This window comes from Solanum dulcamara, chromosome 4 (assembly GCF_947179165.1).
Source record: "Solanum dulcamara chromosome 4, daSolDulc1.2, whole genome shotgun sequence".
NCBI classification, from domain to species: domain Eukaryota; kingdom Viridiplantae; phylum Streptophyta; class Magnoliopsida; order Solanales; family Solanaceae; genus Solanum; species Solanum dulcamara.
Genome location: NC_077240.1, coordinates 7,663,192 through 7,685,281, shown reverse-complemented (window position 1 = coordinate 7,685,281; position 22,090 = coordinate 7,663,192). Strand labels below are relative to the sequence as shown.

Here is a 22,090-nt window from a genome sequence, read left to right as displayed (position 1 = left end):
ATTTCTTTTATAAAAAAATATTTTTGGGGATAGATATACTTTAATCTTTTAACTTTTAAGTAATATTAATAGTTTATCTAATTTTTGTCAAGGTGAAATATTTTATCCATGTGACAAGAGTTTTTTCAAAAAATAATAGAGAGAACATATTACATTTCAAACTAATAAGTGACAGTTTGGGTATGAAACTCATACTTTCAATAACTTAGGTACGAAATTAAAAAAAAAATGAATAGGTTAGATGTGAACTCTTTAACTTATTTGCTATACGAAATTTTCAAAATTTAAAGAGTTGTAGTATTAATGTCTAAACGGTAAATATTGTACTAAGAAAAAGGACGAAGATATTTCTTTTCTAAACCAAAAAAAAAGAAGAAGAGAAGAAAGCATAGAGAAAGCGTGCAATATTAGCATTAGAGAAGAAAAGGATTTTGATAGCGAGAGAGAAAAGAAGGCATACACATAAAAAAGCAAAACAGGGAGATGAGAGGAGTCTCATCATTTCCCTTTCTTCTCTTCTTCCTTTCCTTTTCTCATCAATTCATCACAGGTTTCCATTCATTCACCCAGATCTTGATTTTTCCTTTTTTTCGATTCAATTTTAGTTATATGATGGTTTTAATCGGTTATTTCGTTCTGGTAAATGTTTCTCATAGATCCGTTTTGTCCATGATGAGTTTGGAAATCGGAAATAAGAGAGTCGAGTATCGATCTGGATTCAATTCGGATATCATTAACCTTTTGTTTTCTTAAATTGTAATTGAAAACGTACAAAAATGGTAATCAAGCATAAAAAGAATAAAAATTGCATACGTAAGAAGCTAAAATGGAGCTAATTGTCCGGTGTTGCAGAATTCCTAATTTACTTTTGCTTTTCCTGTCATTTTCTAATTGTCATTCGTCATTTCATTTATCTGTATTCTGTATGATTTTGAGAAAAATGGAGTCTTGTGACAACTTCAAGAAAATGAAGATGATCGTGTCTTGATGTTACAACAACTCAATTACAGCTTCAGATTCTTTTTTTTGTGTGTGAAATGAATAACTATGGTTCGGGTATGTGAACAGATGAGCTGCAGATCCTCCAATAAGAAGGTGTGACAGGTTGGGTGTGGTGAGCTTTAGGAGAGGTGTTTAGACAAGATATGTGCATGTCCAACTTACCGAGGAAGTAGTTTTGGGCGGTAGGTTAGTAGGTAGTTGAGTATCATCTTGTTGTCCAATGAGATAGGTTTCTCCTTGCATACAGGTAGCATTAGGACCATTCTCGTAGTTTCTCGACCCTCGGTTTCTGCTACTCATATTGTTGATTGTGTTTCGGTTATCGTTTTAATTTGTTGTATTTACTGTTCCTTTTCTCTGTATGCTTTAGAATGCTTCCTCTATTATTTGTGATGTCTTCATTACTTATATTTTCTCCTTTTAAGTCTAATTTGATTTGTGTTACTTGAGATAAGGGTCTTTTACAAACAACCACTCTACCTCCACGAGGTAGGGGTAAGGTTTGCGTACACTCTACCCTCCTCATACTCCACCTATGGGATTTCACGTGGTATGTTGTTCTTGCTATGAGAGATAATCTTAGGTGGGTTTCACGAGGTATGTTGTTGTTGTTATAAGAGATAATCCAATACTAGTTCAATGCAGTTTACTGGCATTTGGATTGTAAGATCATTTTATTTAAAAGTTTTTGTTCTTATATTAGGTTAGGGAACACCCCCATCACATGCAAGACACACTCTTTTTAGCCAAGCACGCGGAAATTCTTTTTGTTAATAAGCGACAACAAGACTTGAACTCTTGAGTCTGTTCTGATATTATGTTGAACTATGTGACCATCGTATCTAGGAGTTTAAGTTGATTGTGAGGGGCCATGCCTATTTATCTAGTTTATCCTTTTAGGCATGAAACAAGTACCCTTAACCTCCAAGGCTAACCAAATATGTTAGGGTAATCTGGTTAGTAGCAAGTATTCTCTATAGACATGTTAGGAGCTAGAAGAAGAATCCACCAAAGCAACTTATTATGTTAAATAAATAAATAGATAAACAGAAATCTCAGTTAAAACAGTAAATTCTCTCTTTTCTTTGCTTTTTGGATAAAGCAGCAGTCTTTTTTACTTAACCTAAGGACGTTGAGATAAACAGAGGAAGAGACAAAAGTTCCATTTTTGGACATCACTTCATGTTACTAGAACATTATTGAAGTACACATCTTTATTTGCTTATTAGACAAAAGCTTAGTCTGTTGAGCATAAAACAAGAGGGTGATGATTGCTGATTTAGCATTCAAAGTTGCTTGTTGTGTTTGCTATGTCTCTACCAGTTTCCGATTTTCCAAGGGTATACAATACACTACTATTTTGAGTAGAACTACATGCAAAAATCAACCAATTAGGTATATTCCCTTATAGCTCGTAAATGGGACAGTGAGAAAACTATGTTCTTAAGGAGATAGTTGTTAAGTTGATCTCGCTGGCAGACCTCAAATTTGTAGACAATGGAGGAGAAATTGAGGAATGGAAAAAGATCTGAAAAGGTAATGAAAATATCATGTTAATAGTTTGACTTTTGGTAAATGATTGTTTTTTGATAAAGAACTTTTGGTAAATGATTGCTAGTAGGTGGGAACAATAGGCCATACTTTTCTGCCCAGAGTTAATCACAACCTCCACTCCCAATCAATGAAACTTTGGATTGGTCCAATCAATTTGCCAAATATGCTGACAAGTTCACCTAAGCACTCACCAATAAAAAGGCTATCTGTGGAAGGGAAAAATCTGAAGCACTTCCCAGTAGGCTGTTGAAGTTGCAAAATTTACAAGGAAATTGTGTATGGCCAACTGTCATTCTGGTTTACATGAGAGATCACTGCAGGATAATCTTTCTGACTATGCCAGCAGACCATTATCATAATCAAAGTGTCCCAGCTGGGCGTTGTAGAAAGAGACCACTGTCTTTGTTGATTTCTTCACACTCAAGCTTACATAATTGTCTTGCACATTCAATCCACTAGTATTGACTACCCAGACATGGTTCCATTATTTATTTATTTTTGATGAAGTAATAGTAGATTCCATTACTGGCATGACATGGTTCCATTAATTAAGGCGTAGACACATCTATTTGTCCATCCCTTACCTCGACTCCTGACTGCTCCCGGTTCCACCGTTTGCTTCTTGTGAATTTAGTATCCAATCCTATATGTCTAATATTCATCGTTTGCATTCTCTTCACCACATCATTCAATCAAGCACCATTTTCTATGTTTCTGGGACATAAAAGATTTGATTCAATCAAGCACCATTTTCAGTGTTGTTGTGTAAAAGGTTTGAGCTCAACTAGTGGTTCCACAATTTGTCTGTCCTTGAAATGGAATCAATATGTTTGAAAAAACTAGCTCCCATTTTGTTCAAAGATACCCAGGAACATACCCCATCAAACCTGTTTACGGTTACATTTTTATAGCAAGTATTCATATACTTGAATTTGGTTTCATTTTGTCAGTTTGATTGTTTATATGTGTGTTTTTTTCACTTTCAGGCTTGTCAGACGATTCTTTAAACCCCAAAAATGGAACGAAAGTTGATACTCATGTTGCATCCAGCAGTAACACTGGGTCAACTATACTCATTGTATGCCTTGCCCTTGTGGCAATAGTGCTTCTATCATTTTTCCTTTTCAAGTTTTGGCAAAAGAAGAAGCGTGAAGAGCAGTATGCTCGTCTGCTAAAGTTGTTCGAAGAAGATGATGAGCTTGAGCTTGAGCTGGGTCTTCGGGATTAAATTTTTGTCAGATGTTAATAATCAATGTACTGAGGTGAGGCTCCTTATTGTACTCTCTTGGAAATTTAAAAGAAGGAAATGTTGCTCTGCTTTCTACTCCTAGCTTTTACATGGAATTTTGGAATTATTGTTTGGTGAATGAGCATAATGTTGTGAGCACATACCCTACCATTTAAGAAGATATTAGGGCTTTTTTGAGTGTCTCAAAATGTTCAAAAATACTAACTCTGATCAACTGCATGGAAAAATTGTAGCTTAAACTTTAAACTATGTAGTTCTGCTGTTTCTGTAAGTAATCTTATGCAAAAACTTCAGCATGATATGAAAAATGCTTTTATCTAGCATTACTGATGTCATACCTAAGCAAAGTAGCTCGTTCATCCAATTTGCTGTGCACCTTCCTAATGTTTATTACTGTATAGATGTGCTATATGGGTAGTCTTTAGTCATCTTTTCGTATAAGTTTATATGCTTTGGTATTTTCTATAGAAATGTCAATTGACTGTTCATATTTTCTGTGGGGTGCTTCATCTTTTTGTACAGTCTTCTTCTATTTCCTTTTAGTACCAAGTTGCGGGCAATCAAGCTATCTACTCTTTGCTGTTCTTATGCTTTATCAGTAACATAGTTCCCTTTAGCTAATCATAAAATTGTATCGAGATGAGTGATATGTGGCTTGCTTACTTTTGTCAAATATGACACTGCAACACAATTTTATGTTTCTCCTTTGCTAAATTCTTTTACCCTGATTTTCAGTTATTCTGTGTTGAGGTCGTCTATTTTGGCAAACGATATATGCTCTGTAAATTTAATGACTGGGATATATGCTCTAATAGTTTTCATTACAAATGTTATGGCCTGTGCCTGTATCAGATTTTATAAGCATGAGCTTATATGTCCCTGTCATTATGCTTTATCAGTAACATAGTTCCCTGTGTGCTTTGATTTGGTCTTGACTCCTAGGGGTGATTCCCCAGGAGGGCCTGGACAATTGTTGATGTGCTTGTGGTATAGTCTACATAGTTTCTTTTGATCTTTTGTAATTTGGCTGTTATATTATCATGTTACTGTTTAGGCTTGAGTGTCAGCCTGTGTGGACATGAAGTGGTCACGCTGATGAGGAAGTGTCTTTTTCTATTCCTTTTTGAATGCCGATATGTTATTTGTTTGTATCTTATATCTGCTCAAACTGTGATATTATGCAAAGGCTGTCAACTATTTGGATTGATCAAGTCTTATTGGCTTATTGCATCTCATTTTTGCTTTCAATTACTATTTACCTGATATCATCTTGTTGCGTGCAGATGCAAGGAATATCTTAAATCCAGATTCTTGATTCAATGATGACAATGGGTTGGGTTGATTCCAGAATATTGGCATAAATCAAGAGAAATCTTCATTTCACAATTTGTAGAAATATGTATCAGTATTAGCAGAACCAAAACTATCATGCATTCTGTGTTTTAGGGAACAGAGATCGATGGATAACAGATATTGCCAAAAGTCACCCTCCAAAATGAGGATTGTAATTCATCCGTCTCAAGTTCACTCTGTAATAGTTGTGTAGTAGGTGTTTGCAGCTTATTAGATGGCTTTGAAAATTGAGGAATAATTTTCATCAAAGCTCAAATGAGCTAAACTGTACTTCCAAGTTGTGCACATTTGCTTTTGTACCCTCTGATGTATCGCTAGGCCTTGAAAATTTCTTTTTCTTTGCATGTGTTAGATATTGTGTTCCCTAAATAAGAAGTCCACACTTCATCAATGGAAATTTTACTATATTTACAAGATGAAAGGACAAGTCATGGAACAAACAAGACTGCAGGTTAGAGTTAGAACCTAACTTCAGTGTGACCCTAAAGCAAGGAACTGAAAGTATTGGTAGTATAATTTAAAGCAAAATATTCAGCATATCATGTCAAACTTCTGTTCTTCTCAATATATTTATTCAGAAGTTAAAGCAGTTGATCTGCAATAATTTAAATAATACACGAGTATCGAATAAGAACCCAGATTATTTTGGTTGATTTAACACATTGACCACTAAACCTAGATTAAGACTAAAGGTCAATACCTCTAGGAAAGATGGTTACAGAAAAAGAGAAAACATTACGCCTATATCTAAAGAATCTGTCTGAGATTCCTGCATTCTGTACCAGAAGCAAACTAGGGAAGTCTTACAAATCAGGCAGATAAGCTATGATCTGTTTCGATCACTAGACAATCAGCATTTCAGCAATTAGTTGTCATCTTCCCGTCTTTGCTCGTTTCATTCCTGTATTACTAAACGGAGACATGCTAGGACTCATTCGGGGACTCATGCTTGGGCTTTCTTCCCTTAGTGTACCATTTAGCATGGCCAATTCTCTTAGTTGTTGCTTCTTATAAACATCTACAGATTCATCCTGATAGAGGGAAAACGAGGGAGAAAAGAGTCAAAAGGCTAGATAAAAGTTGGAAGCAAATGATGGCAAATAGCAGCTATATCGTTTTAACTCATACCACAGGCTTTAACAGGTTCTCTAGGATCGCCACTGCATGATCAATGCGGGAGTCAATGGTGTCTTCCGGAAATTCAGCCTCCACCAGGAGATGTAGTGGCTCTTTAAGGTGCTCATACCCAGGTTTATCTTTCAATTTCTCTTCCTACAGGAGGGAAAAAGAACAATGCAAAAAGCGATTTAAAATTAGTTTGTCATTTAGACAACAAAATGATTCAGGACATTAAAACAATTATTCTTTTTTTAAAATGAGAATGATGTCTGATAGGTTGTTTGACTATACAAGAAAAAAAAACAATGGAACTTTTCATACACATTTGGAGAAGATATCTGTCAGCGACAAAATTCAGACATCAAAACCTAAAAGAGGTGTTGTCCAACATAGTTGGCTTGCAGAGAACTATTAGGCACATTAAAAATTGCCTACCTGAAATTTATTTATGACTGAAAAAAAGACCCAAGGATCGCATGTGTCAGGTTTTATTTTCAATCACACATGGAGGTCACTAGAATATTATAGATACAAGCCATGTCTGCTATAGCAACATGAGAATGCCATATTTGAAGTCAATTTCATTTACCAGGCGGCCAAATACATAGGCAACCCCCTAAAGTTGGCATTACTTATCATTTTGACACCTCAACTGAATTTTAGATTTTTTTGTATAACAGTGGTGTCCAGCCCAACTTATGTGCACCTAGACTTACCCACAGGATACTTAGTACTTCCTAACAACACAAGTACTATGTGACTCCATCCACCAACACTTGGATAGATGGTGCAGAAATCACCTAGTAATGTTTGCCTCGGCTAGAATTTGAACCCTGGTCTCCCATGGTCCATTCCAGTTTCATTGACCACCAAACAACACCTATGGGTGCGTAAATTTTTAATTTATGCTACTGCTTGCTTTTCTCTGCAGCTTAGCAATTAGCCTCGTTGTAATAGTTGGCAGAATTTGATTGGTCATGGTTAACCACATCTTCAGATAAAAACAGAAGAGAGATGACTATGGCATTTGATATTTTCAGCACTTGCCTAAATAATCAATTGCACATTTCAGGCAGAAAACTTCACACCTGTAGAGTAGAATGATTTTAAGACAGAAAGACTGAATAATACACATGATGTGATTTCTTAGGACCAAGTAAATCACCATTCCACCTATAAAGATTTCATTGGCTATTAGTTGGGAAAGACAGATGCAAATCACCATCAGATGATGGCTCTAGAAAAGATAAAGAGATGAATGTGGCATCAGTGGAAACCCTTGCCCGTAAATTTGGAGTTAAAATATAACATCCACAACAACTAATTTACACCACTAAATCGGATATGTTTATACTATTTTTTGCTTGGATAACAATGGTGCCTAGGCCAGCTTGTGTGCATCTCAATTAATCTTTTAGCTACTTGCTACCTCCAACAACACAAGTACCAGGTAAGTTTGTCCACCAAGACTCAAAAAATACACTATAAGTATTAAGCATTATATTGACAAAGCATTTCGGAGCCGTCATTTTCAGACAAAAACAAAGGATGTGTGTGTGTGTGTGTGTGACAGAAAACACTTCTCTTATAGAGTCATACTATGCCCTCATGAAGCAAGTCATAGTAAATATTAAGTTTATTCAAGCTTACTCTTACAACACATATTGAGTGAGAAGAATAAAAGGGACCAATACCTTGATAGAGTCCTTGACTGAGCCTTGTCCTCTGATGTAGACTCTACATTCTGTAATGGCTTCAACCCTCTTTAGGGAATTCCCGCGTGGTCCCAAAATTCGACCGACAAAATTATACTGCATGGTTTTAACTTGATCAAGATCTGTTTCAAATTTAGGAAGAAACAGAGCAACATGAAACACCACCCTAATAAGGTTCACATACATTTGGGAAATTCTCCACAGGAACATCCAGTCTTATGACTCTCTTCACAACAGGAGTGGTTGCAGTTCCCGGCACAACATGCCAATCCAGAGGGGAAGGTTGAAATGGTGCCATTTTCTGGAGAAGTCTATTTTCCTGTAGCAAGTAAAAAACATCAAGTGGTAAATCCTCCAGCAATGTCCGTGAGCAGTTATTCAAACTCCTTCAAGGTATGAAGATGGATTCAACAAATATATTATCAAAAGCTACTTACAGTATCTGTAACGCGAAGTAGGAGTGTAACAACTCCTACAATACCTGACTAAGACTAACACCACAAGAAGCGCTAAACTTTTTTTCTTTCTATTTATGGCTAACTAGGTTATGTTTTGTGCTTTGACAAGGAAACAACGAGTGGGAGGAAAAATGGGGGTTACATTTTCATTAAAGTAATCCACGTGGCAAGGATAGATTACATTTCTGGGAAGAGCAAGAAGTCCGTAATAACATCTGAGAATTTTATTAGATGGCATATTATAAGGATAAAAACACAGGTTAAAACAGTAAATTTGAATGCTGAAACTCTGGCACTGAGTTGGCAATACCATTCTCTACAAAGCTACTATTATCGATAACGATGCATGAAAATTCCACCTGCTGTACTTACATTTCTTTCTAACATTTGCGAACAAGCATAGTGTTCTAAGGCTCAAGCTAAATAGATAAGTGAAACTACAAAATTGAGCTCAATATTTCCTGAGCTTAAGAAAGTGAATCCAACTGAAGTGCATCTACATACAGAAGCCTTTTATCTAGCTAGGTAATTGTCATAAGGAGTAACAAGACAATGATACAAACTTAGGATAATTCTTACAAGTAAGCTACAAATATGGTTTTTCAAACACATACATTTATAAAGCTACAAATACACAAATCATTATTCACATAGAATCTTGAGGAAGTTAACTCTTGTGATTCAAGACATAAACTTGCACAAGTGTATGTGTATGTAGGATTTTCCACATTTAGTATTGAAACTGCTCCCGTACAGGAGAAACATCAATTATAGTGCTTGGATTTTCCACATATAGTATTAAAACTGCTCCCGTACAGGACAAACATCAATTATAGTGCTTGGATTTTCCACATTTATTGTAAAGGAGAAACGTCAATTATAATTTGTAAATGCTTGAATAGTGTATGTCGTGGACCTGGTCTCCAAGGAAGCACATAAGATAATTCACTTCCAATTGATATGTAAAATTAAAAGTATGCTAAAAGATAGAGTAACTAGTTAAACTTCTAAAAGTGCTCAGAAAAATCTCTCGGCGCACACTAGCACTGTTCCATTGAAAGCCCTTGGCGCACGTGAGCAAATTTGCACCTAGACCAGAAATGGCCAGAGGACGGCCACGCAAAGGGCAACCTAACGATCTTGGACCTGGGAAGAACATGCAGGCTTGGGAAAGAGGCAATGGTGCGAAAGGACCCATAGGAAAAGGGAATGGTGCAAAAGGTTCCATTGGAGTACCGGACCAAGGAAGCTCAGTCACTGAAGTTTGGCCACCATTATCAAGTGCTAAACCAAAAGCTAATACGCCTGCTGTGATGGGAGGACCTAGTAACTCAGCGAGCTCAAGAAAGATAGTTTCGCCTAGTGCAGTTCAGATTTTGCCAAGCCAGCAGAAGACCAATGAAGCTGTGGGAGTCGTTTTTTCCAAAAAGGGGGCAGGGACTCAAAAGCTCCTGGTTGTGATGGCTACAATGCATGCTCTTCCCAAAAGGCATGGGGGGGGGGGGTATTGGAGAGGAGGTCACTGATGCAGTCTTGGGATTCTTCTCCACAGGATCAATGTGCTAGCCTACTACAAGAACACTGATTCCCAAGGTGCAGAACGCAACTAAGATCACGGAGTACAGGCCAATATCATGTTGCACTATTCTATACAAACTTATCTCAAAGATACTGACCCACAGGATGCAGAAGGTGATGGATGAGTTGTTGGATGCAAGTCAATCTGCTTTTATCCCTGGTAGCGTGATTACTGATAACATTATCATGAGCCATGAGCTCATTAAATGGTATGCGAGGAAAAAGATCTCACCTAGGTGTATGCTGAAGATTGACATGAAGAAAGCTTATAAATCCATTGAATGGACCTTCCTACAACAGGTTCTCAAGGCTTTGAGCTTCCCCACACAGTTCATAAGCTGGATTATGATCTGTGTCACCACAGTTTCACATTCTACACTTTTAATGGCACCCATTCCCATGCCAAGAAGGGTCTAAGGCAAGGAGACCTCTTGTCCCCATTCCTTTTTGTATTAGCCATGGAATACTTGAATAGGCAGGCTGAAAACCTTGAAGAAGCAACCTGATTTTAAATTTCATCCCAAATGTGAGAAATTGTGCATTACTCACCTTGGGTTTGCAGATGACTTGTTGCTTTTTTGCAGAGGTGACCTTAAGTCTGTCTCTATGATGAATGACTGTTTTACTGCCTTCTCTAGTGCTTCTGGGTCTTGTGGCAAACACTGAGAAGAGCTCCATTTATTTTGGAGGTGTTAATGTGGCTGACCAAGCAGCTATACGACAACTTCTGGGATTTACAAAAGGTGTTCTTCCTTTCAAGTACCAAGGTATACCTCTCACCTAAAAGAAAACCTCAGTGATTCAGTACAAGCCCCTTACAGATAAGATGATAGACAAGATTAAGCCTTGGACCTCTAGATTCCTATCCTATGCTGGTAGAGTACAATTAATCAAATCTGAGGAGACAGAATGACAGCCAACTGATGAAATATGGTGAAGAAGACCAGGCTCTATGGAAGGAGATCATCAATGCTAAATATGGTGAGAACAACCCATGGTGTAGCAATACTAGTTCTATGCCCTATGGAAACAATCAGAGACCTTTGGCCAGAGATAGAAGAGAACATGACTATGAAATTGGGAAATGGGAAAAAAACAAAGTTTTGGGGAGATGCTTGGAACAATCAGAACCCTTTGAAGGATACCTTTCCTGACTTATTCATCATATGCAACAACCCTGAAGGAACTTTCAAAGAATGTTGGACTGATCATGGATGGGATCTTTCTTTTAAAAGATATTGAATGATTGGGAGGTGGACAGGGTGGCCAACATGCTTCTTCTACTAGAGGACTTCTCAGGCACTACCTCAAATTCAGACTCTATGAGATGGAAGCATGAAAATAATAGAAAATTCTCTGTTAAGAGGGCTTATGAGATAAGTTATGCACATCAAAACAGAAGACAACAACTTTTGGGGAACAATGTCCGGAAAAACATAGCTCCAACTAAAGTAAAATGTTTTACCCGGTTAATAGTAAGAAAGGCTTGCCTAACACAGGAGGTTTTGAAGAAAAAGAGGCGCACTATAGTTTCAGATGCCAACTTTGTGGTGAAACAGAAGAGACAAGCAATCACCTCTTTTTGCATTGTAAATTCACTGCACAGCTATGGGCCTTATATCTTACCCTCGCTAACACAAGATGGACCATGCCTGAGCACACTGCAGATCTGCTGAGTTGCTGGATTAGAAGAGGAGGGAGCAAGAGCCAGAAGAGATGGTGGAAAATCATCTCACACTGCATATGGTGGAATGTATGGAAAGAGAGAAATGGCAGAAGCTTTGAAGATAGGTCCGATTCCATTCATAAAGTTACATGGAATTTTATTGCATCTTTTTATTATTGGTGTAAAAAGATAGAAATAGATGAATTAGAACTAGTAGATTTGTTAGGATCTCTGTAAGTAGCTTCCTACTACTCTCTTTTTGCTTCTTTTTGAATGTCTCCAACATATCATTGATGTTGAGGAATACAACGTTGCCAATTTAAAAAAAATTAATCAAATCAGTCTTGTTCTCTGTCAAAAACTTTTGGTCACAAGTTTTTATTCTGCCCAAGAAAATGATCCATTTAGCAGAGTCCTTGCATAAGGATTCCCGTTGGCTGGGTTACCAGTTCAAAAAAAAAAAAAGGATTCCCGTGGACTGGGGGTGCTGAGACCTCAAAAAAGTCTTTGATTGCTTGGGGAAAAGTTATGTATCCCAAAGACAGCGGGTGGTCTTGGTTTCTTAGACATGACTGATTGGAATAGAACTGCCAATTGTAAGCACTTCTGGAATCTGTGTTTGAAAAAGGACAAGTTATGGATCCAATGGGTCCATACCTACTACATTAAGGGTGACAGTACATGAAATGTGGCATGACAACCAAGCCTCATGGATGATCAAAAAGATCCTCAATGCCAAAAGAACTCTGGAAGCAGCTGACTATGAGGTGCAGGATGTTGCTGCTGTGACTAAATTCAGCACACAAACTGTCCACTATAAACTGAGGGGGACACTACACTATAGTGGAGTGGATGAAGTTACTATGCAACAACCATGGGGCACCTAGATGGCTGTTTGAAGAAGACTTTTGCCTAAATATAGGTTAGCCAAATGGAGTATTCTACCTGATATGTCCTGCCTTCTTTTCACCAACACTGATGAGAGCCTGGACAATTTGTTCTTCAAGTGCCAGTACTCAGCTGCCATTTTGGATAGGCTGCTCTCATGGCTGGGCATTCAAAGGGTATATCTGGAGTCGCATGAAGAAATGATGTGGGCTGTTAGGCATGCTAGTGGCACGCAAGTCAGTGCACGCTATCCTAAACAGATTGGATTTAGCATGCTGTCTATAATTGGTGTGGCAGGAGGGAAACATGACGTCATTTCCGCAGAAGAGTAGAGGACCTGATGTGTTAGTAAGGATGGCTGTTCAAGCAATCCATTGCAGGGGCTCTCTATTCCCTAGATTGAATAGTAGGCTGTCTATACTCAACGATTATCCATAGGCTACGTTAGATAGTTAATGTGGATCTCTTGATGTAGTTTGATTATTTTGCCATCAGTGCTTGGGGCTAGTTGTCCAACACTGTAAGACTTCTGTACTTCTTTGCTACTTTGGTAATACAATCAGTTAGTCAACAAAAAAAAACTAGTTAACTTCTATAACAAAGCATAGTTTGAGAATCAGAAAAATTCATATTTACTGAAATCAACAATTAGGGGTGTCAAAATGAGCCTAAATATAGGTAACCCGCCCAACCCGCCTAAACTTTTATGGGTTGGGCTCAAGATAATTTGCATTGGGTTCAATCTCAACCCATTCAAACCTAAACCCATTTTAAAAGAATCTTTAATTGAGCCCAACTTAATCTCCAATTTCAACCCGTTTTAAGGCTCTTTATTTGCATTGGTGTTATGTATGTTCTCATATTAAAGGTATGAATTATTATCTATTTTATATCTTTTAGGATTAATCTATTCATTTGTAAATTTTTATTTCTATTTTCTTCAGTTGAAATTCAATTTGTGGCTGTAAAAGGTAAATAATAATATGTTAAAATTATTGAGATTAAGTGGGTCAAATTGAGCGGGTCATGACCCAACCCGAGTTTTAGCCCAATTGAGCCCAACCCATTTGAGCCCAAAGTAAATTTGGGCGGGTCATGACCCAACCCGATTTTTATTTCAACCCATTTTAATATTCTCAATTTCAACCCAACCCGCCCATTTGACACCCCTATCAACAATGTTATACTAATAACTCTAGCTCAAACACGTTACGTGATAAGAACAAGTCTGGAAGAGTATGACCACATTAAGAACAACAGTCGTGACATAATTACATACCAAAGTATGACCCATAACAGCCATACATACCTAAGCTAACCTCCAGGAAGGATAGAAGCTTATCATACCTCAGTTTGCATTGCACTCCATGCACCCATATTTATCTGACCTCCATTCATATGTTGACTGACTGACCACATATGTGGACTCTCTTGTCCCATCCTTTCCTGATCCATGAACTGATTTGACAACAATGTTGTTGCTCGCATGATTTCTGCAGCAGTAAGAAATCCAAAACCTTATTCAGTCACTTAATTGGATGCTTCCCTCAATGTACTTTTCACAAGATTTCAGCTAAGACCGCAATGGTGGATTCACCAAGCCATCCATAAGTCACCATTTTAGCTTCATTTTAACCAAATTCACCTTCATCCCTTTTGAACACATAGTAATGTTACCCATATATGAAGTTTGAAAAAATAGCATGCAAAGAGAACCCAAATGAATCATTTTCCCTAGAACTACTGTCCCAAGCCCTTGCTTCGTCTACTGTTAAACGCACGAGTTAGAGAGCAAAATATAAAGCTACAGGGTCAAACTCGACATCAAACTTTGTATTGATGCAAAAAGTCCATTATTCCAGGACTATATAATGATGCCGAATATAAGTGGAAGAAAGAGGAAACCAGACAATTGTCCGGGTCAGGCTTTCAATCAAATTCTTTGATTTGTAGATTTGAATTTTTACAGTTATTAATGTTGCATCCAGAAAAGCTACTTAGAGACTTCTGTTTGGTAACTTAGCATTTGGTAAATAATTCTTTCCTATTCCACTTACTGATTCTTTAGTTAATTACATAATAGTGTCCACATCTTAGTTTAGAACTAAATTGCTCGGACTCTTCACTTTCGGTGCCGCACCCGTGTCGACACGACGTGGTGTGGGTGTGGGATCCATAAGAGATCTGGTCAACCGGTTTTGGGTACTTTGACCAAATTCGAGGGAGAGATTCTGGAAAGATTGAATGATTTCTGTATAAAATAAAAACCAAGGTGAAATTGAAGCAAAATGGAGTACCTTGTATGTATAAATTTCTATTGTCACTCCCTTTCCTTTTATCTCCTTCCAGGATTCTCCTCTTGATCAATATTTTCTCCTCAAGTTTACCGCATATTATCTCACAATTTAGTTTTTATAACTCTATTTTTAGATATTTAAATTATTTTAAGCCGAATCCCTGCACCCGTATCCATACATGGATCTGTATCCCCGAATCTTAAAATTTAGATCGTAGAGGATCAGACCTCTGGATCCACACCCGTATCAGACACCCGCACCCGAGTCCGAGCAACTTGGGCTTAGAATCCTCCCGGTCTCAGAAGTCAACCAATAGAAGTTGCCTTATATTACCATATTAAAACCTCTAAACAATAGGTAATAAGAAAAGTACCAAAAAATTGACGGATTCTTTGAATTCAATAGATTTGGACACTCTGATTCTCTTTGGTGAAGCTTTTCTAGCTAATTTAGTGCATAATAATTAATAAATATTAAACTTAGAGCAGTGTAACCGGAGATTACCAAAGGACTCCTACAACAGATATTCTTTATCTTTGTCTCAATCTTCTCCCTCTTTGTAAAGCATTATTTGTAGCATCAATAAATCATGATTATTTGTTTTGTTTCCATACAAATCAAAAAACCCAAATTAATACAAATCAGTCCTTAGCTTCTTTTTTTTCCTCTTGATAAGTAAATCATCCCTAGCCTATTAAGATTCCACCGCCCAATCATAGGCTTACAAACCTCCGACTTGCACTTTATCACCTTCATTTTATCATAAAAAATCATGGCACTTAAAAAATTTCCATTAGTGACTGATTTCTGGCTATTACGCAGTCAGAATAATTGAACATCCAATAAGGCGTCATGTGTAACGGGGGTAAGATTACGAACATTCAGCAAAAGGAAAGGTCAAATGATTTGTCTTTAACTTAAGAAGAAAACTCATGTATTTGCATCACAAAACAAATCTGTGGGTTAGAATTACATTTGCTGATGTTTAAACATTCAAAAGAAAACTCAATTCTATCAGAGTAGTTGCATAAGACAGTCTGATCAAGACAATAAAAGTTCCTAAACTTAACAAAATAACATCTATTAATGATTCTACCATTAAAGTCTAACATTTTAGGCATATCAGGAGAACTTTCTTCGCCATATATTGTTTTGTAATTATTGGTTGTTGACAAAAAAACCATTCCAGAAACAACAAATGTTTCCATCTTTGTCATCAAATTATTCAACTCCAAAGTACTTGAATTACGTGTTCTTTACATTTGGGAGATCAGAAAGCACAAAAGAGTGCAATCTATGCCGTTATATTATTAAACCTTAATATACTTAGACTGTAAATCCTTCTCCATGTGGACTGTTAATCACGTGTGTACAAAAAAGGAACATCAAATATGATGTGTAGCAGCCGAACATGCAATTGCTGGAAGTTTAACTTATATCTAGGTGAGTCTGAAGAAAGGTGTAATGGAGACTCGTACGTTTACGTTTTGGGGTTATATATATATTTCTTCTTCATGCTGGATTGGTGGAGAAGTGGAGGAACGGAAAAAAGAAATATTAACTTAAGACCCTCTACTCACTTGGAATCTTGTGTAGCAACACGTCAATTTTTCCAAGAGTGTTCTGACTATGAGAGCAAGCCTTGGCGCAACGGTAGAGTTGCTCCTCTCGTAACTTGTAGATACAGGTTCAAAGGTGGAAACTGCCTCTTTGCAGAAACGCTATGGGAATATATTGCGAACAGTATATGCCCAATCGCCCACTCACCTACACCAGCCAGAAGCACTTTGTACACAGGATAAGCCCGCCCGAAACTGGTGTTTGAACTATGCGATCTTTTACCTCTTTTATTTACATGAACTATTCAGGCTATTGTCATCAAACAATTCAACAATTTGTTGGGATAATACATTTAAAAAGCTTTCAACAGAAGAAAGAAACTTCTGCTCCAACATAAAGACGCCCAGAACTATTGTAAAAAGTTCTTATGGTTACAATTTACTACCTTGGTTTAGAAGCCTACTGCATATAGGAAGTATCTGCATGAATGGCCCCAATTTTTGCCTCTCCCCCAATAACTCTGCCAAATATCTGTCATTCGCAAGCAGCCAAATCACATGTTAATAAGGAGAGGTTTATCTAGCGCTGACACGGAAAGTAATGGTAATAGGGTATACTCTATTTCAATTATTGATAAAAATTGACCGCTTGAAATAGAGCCCATTGTAGATGCTAATCAGGCAGCAGAGATGGACTTAACATGTGGTTAAACATACAACTGTCTTACGACAAACATTACTTGACCTTTTACATGAGGTTACTGAGAAAATCAGCTCGACATCGAGAAACTTTCCTTGGTAAACGAGAACTTGAATAAACTTAAATCAAATAAAGAGTAGCTATCAGGATGTGTCCTATTCAATTGAGAGGACTCAACAATTGCCTAGAGGCTAGTAGAGTATAGGGGAAGTGGCACGGTAATATATTTGGATCCACCTGGTTACGACCTGATGCATGTTGAAGGTAGTAGATGCAGGCACAACCACTGCTTTCATCTTGAAGTAAATATGCGTAGCTGAAGAAATATTACAACTATATATTTAAGTTTGAACCAATTATTAAAATAGTTGTGGGTTCAGTGGCACCCTGCACACACTGGCTTAAAATCTTGGATCTTACCCTTGCATCTTGTGGAAACTTGTACCACAGAAAGGGATCCTAAAGTGTCACCACATGTAAAAACAACTAGAAACCAATATCCTACAATCATAGATATGATATTATCATGGTTTTGTAGACTCAAAGATGTCTATATAGACAATTAACAGAAGAAGACAGCCAAGAAAGCCAAGAAATCACAAGAAAACACAATATCCAACAAAACAGATCCAGACCCAACATTCCAAGAAAGCATGAAATTACGAAAACTGATTGAAAACAAGAATATAATTACTGAAACAGAATCAAGATTTGACCTTTCACGATCTGTAAGAGAAGATGACCTCTGAAGTGGACCATGGATTCCAGTAGGAGAGTACTGGAAGTAACTACCAGGATGTATTCTATTTTCCAAATTCATCTAAGAAACCAATTCTACAATAAAATCTTTAGTCAAGAAACAAACTTTTCAATACAAACTGTTGATGGCTGTTATACAAAGATACAAAAGGGTCTTTCTGTGAGCAGCTGTTGATGGCAAGGCAAAAGGGGAAGAGAGACTTCAGTCTGCTTCCCCCTTTATTGGACCTTGAGTTGTTGTTGGGGGAGGAAGAAAGGGACTGCTCAATGGGAAAACTCCTATAAACACTAATGGCTGCTACTCACAAAAGGGTGTGCAAATGGAGTAGACTTTTTTGCACCATCACATATATTTTCTTTTTATCTACAAAATCTTACAATTAATAGTAAGCATTTCATTAATGACACATTTAAGCTAATTTTGAAACAAATGAATTTGACTGACTATAGCACATTCCTTTGATTATTTGATAACCCCTAAATTTAAATGAACTAAAATCACTTTGCATGTTATATAGTAGTAAGTTTTTCTTACTCTCAATATTTAATTTTTCGTATAATATATTTATTTATGTAGAATACAAAACTTGAATCTTCTCATATATAGATTTGGCATTAATATTTTTTTTAATATTACCATCATTATATTACTAAATTATATAATATTTCTTTTTCTATTGAACATACATTCTTCTTAATGCGTTAATGGTTACTTTTATTCTGTTTAAGTTGAAGCATAATATTCTTAAATTTGCATTCCGCATATGATCACAATTGGTACTGTATTTCTCTTTGCATGAAAAGAGTCTCGTGTAAGGAGAATATGAAAGCCTACCCCTCAAAAAATTTCTTCCTCCCTTCGAGTCATACTAGGAAACTACCCATCAAAAAAATTACAATAGAAAACTTTTTAGTAGAAATAATTTTTTGACCTATTAAAACTCTTTCAAGAGATTCGCATCAACATATTCAAATTAAATTTTTGTCAATTTCTTCATTCACAAAATATCCTTATCTGGACTAAAACTAAACTCTATCTATTACTTTGAAAAGAATATCGTTGATTTGACCAACTAACTACGTAGGAAAGTATCCTTTCTCTCTTTGATTTGCAGCATGATTTTTGAAAACTCAATCTACTCCTACAATGGTGCGGATTTGCTAAGCATCGCTTCACTCTTCCATTCACTAATTAAGTGAAAAATAGCCGTCGACATTCTATAAGCAATTTGATCAAGTTTGCGAAGCGTTGTTTTTTTGTAATAAGCCAACAATACTTCTCTATAGCGAGACATTCCTATCGAGAATGATAGAAAACTACTGTTTTTCAATGATTGAAGAGTCTTGAGACTCGTAAAAAAATATCAAAGAGTGAATAAACTCGAAGAGCTTTAGAATAAATTGCACGGACAGCAGGGAGTCCGCCTCTTAAATCATTTTTTTAATTGTATTATATAATGATATAATATAAACATTCATTTGAACATGTATTACGTATAAGCCTTCCAACAAATAAAAAGACCTGCATGCATTATCTTCGTAAGGGTAAATTACTAAGTAGATAAATAAATACAGACACATGAAATATAATTAAATCCAGGAGTGTATTGTTTCCTTTTGCCCTTTCCTCTATTTTAGCAATGAACAAAAAAAAAAAACTTTTCCTTTTTGTGAATTCTGAGTTGTCTATTCCTTTTTTTCTTTATATGTCAAAGAATACACAATTACAAAAAAAAATAAAAAATGAAGAAACAATAAATGCACTAATTCCCAGCTTAATCCCTTTATGTCATTTTCTTCTTGTTTGTCAACAAGTACCACTTACAATAATATTTCTTTGAATTTAGAATAAATGATAAATATATTCTTAGTTATTTCAATCAAGTTTGATTTGTTTGCATTTGTATATCAACTTTGAATGGACATGTATTTTTATTTTTACACAATTTAAAATTAATAAATTTTTATAAGAACTCACCTTCTTTGCTTAATGTCAGATGAATTATTTTTATGCCTATATAAAACATGAATATTTTATTTATGTCCCATTAAGTTATGAATTAAATGATAACTTTAAATAAGAATTGAATCTAACATTGTTACGAAGAGAACATATGATGAAATCAAACATGCAATAAAAAATAAAATAAGAAGGCAATTTTGTATGATTTTTTGTAAGGACAATTAATCTATTTGATTTTTTTTATATATAATGGACCTCGATAGTATTATATGTTAGTTTGAAAATTATGGACAGCATGTTTGCAATAGCTATCCAAAAATTAATGAGATCACTTTTGCAATGCAGATTTGTATATCTTAGATTTATATAACGAGAAAAATAATATATACTATATATTTATGTATGTAAATTGAGTTCTATGTCTATATTCATGCATGTATACTTAAATTATCATTAACACCCCAAATAAGATGCAAAGGCGTATTCAGGATTTTAAGAACATGGGACATCATTATTAAAAGGAACATTTATTAGTTATATTAAATTAAAAATATTAATGTGGATAAAGGGATTTAAACCCCTAAATTACAAGTTGTGCACCTCTTTATTTGTACATACTGTACTTACCCTTCCATGTGCATACACCCTTGATTAGATGTAAGAAATTCGAGTAACTTATGTAAATTTGTCAAAACTTATAAAATTCATGCTGCTTTATTTAAAGGTGCACTGCATCAAATTTTGTTGTTTTATTATTATTTTTTTGGAATAATTCATGGATCGAAATTTCAGGAACACATATTATCTTAATTATTATCCTAGTTAAGTTAAGGCGCGTCGTTACGATTTTGGTCATAATTTAGAGAGGTACTTATGCATTATTTTAATTTTTTTAATGTTTCTTTAACACAAAGTTGCACATTATTTTTAACCTTCGTCATGGTGTTCATTTTTTCCATTGTCATATATTTACACTTTATATTGTTATGCAAGTACATACATAGTTAAAAATAATTATTCGCTAATGTTGTTGGAGACTATATATCAACTAACATGAATGGTCGTTTGGATCTAAAGAACATATAAATAATCCACTTGTATATTATGGACAAAAATATCATTATTTCTAATTGGCGCTTAAGTAAGGAAGTTGAAATAACTTTTCCGAATTCATATTAGTTTAATGAACAAGGCAATTGTTTACCCTTACTTAAGTCTTTTTGGCTTATTCTTATTTTCTCAATTCTTAAATTATTCTCAATTATCAACTAATAATCAAAGACAAATCGACATAATTATCTTGAATGCTCAAATATCTAACTTCAACGTGAATGTTCAAGTATATCTTGACGTTTATTGTTTACATTTTTTTTTGTTTTATCTTACATTTTATTTTATTTATTTATTTTGTTTTCCTCTCTTTTTTCATCGTGAAATCATAAAACATAACATTGTATTTTATTTTTTATTTTTCACGAATATAAAAGACATCAATAATCAAGTGCTGCAACCTAAATCACATAGCAAGTTATGTTTCTCATTTTGAAAAAAAAATTAAAAAGCCAACAAGAACAATTGTGATGAGGAAGTCCTGATCCTAAGAGGTGCCTGCTTCCCCGTCCCTTGCCACGTCAGTCCTATTTTTACTATGCTTATATTATGTGGTTAAAAAACAGATCACATCACAAATATTCATAACTTTATATTCTTTAAACATTCTTCGATCTATCAGTAATCAAATAAGAGGTTTTCGACAATTAAAATCTAAGTTCATTTGAATTTATGTAGTTCATACAACCTTGACTTTTTATAAATGTTTCCATGCATTGTAATTATTGCATTTTATGTCATAAATATAACATTTGATGTTTTTTATGATATGTAGTTTATATCAATTTGATGTAGCAAATAATGAAAAGGATTTTCCATAAATATCGTAGGACTTAAATTGAAATAAAAAACGACTTTGAAATTAATACTCATTTTTCTTCATCTCTTTAATAATATGAAGAAAACAAAACCCCTTTTCATTTTTTGGGATAATTTCAGATATTTCTCTTCAAGTTTCACTTTATAACACTCACCTCTCCAGTGGTTTACGATATTACGCCTATCTTTTTTATTTTGTCTTTTTTTTTGTAAATTCTTTAAATCTATTAAAAATTAAAATTTGACAAATTTGCCCTTCTTTATATTAATTTCTTTATGTTACTGCATACTGTAAAAAATA

The 22,090-nt window shown here is 35.4% G+C and overlaps 2 protein-coding genes across 2 annotated transcripts; one reads left to right on the top strand and one right to left on the bottom strand.

The window, feature by feature from the left end:
- Nucleotides 1-312: 312 nt before the first annotated feature.
- LOC129885912 (uncharacterized) lies at nt 313-5,579 on the top strand. The gene is made up of 3 exons (XM_055960388.1): nt 313-550; nt 3,543-3,818; nt 5,089-5,579. The coding sequence occupies exons 1-2, from the start codon at nt 484-486 to the stop codon at nt 3,782-3,784; spliced, it is 309 nt and encodes a 102-aa protein (XP_055816363.1). The 5' UTR covers nt 313-483; the 3' UTR covers nt 3,785-3,818; nt 5,089-5,579.
- Nucleotides 5,580-5,697: 118 nt separating this feature from the next.
- LOC129885911 (KH domain-containing protein At1g09660/At1g09670) lies at nt 5,698-18,269 on the bottom strand. Its single transcript, XM_055960387.1, has 7 exons — nt 17,855-18,269; nt 16,885-16,970; nt 13,930-14,075; nt 8,177-8,311; nt 7,972-8,088; nt 6,287-6,430; nt 5,698-6,189 (listed from the first exon to the last, which is right to left on the bottom strand). Exons 1-7 carry the CDS (start codon nt 17,956-17,958, stop codon nt 6,031-6,033), a joined length of 891 nt encoding a protein of 296 aa, XP_055816362.1. The 5' UTR covers nt 17,959-18,269; the 3' UTR covers nt 5,698-6,030.
- Between the last annotated feature and the right edge of the window lie 3,821 nt (nt 18,270-22,090).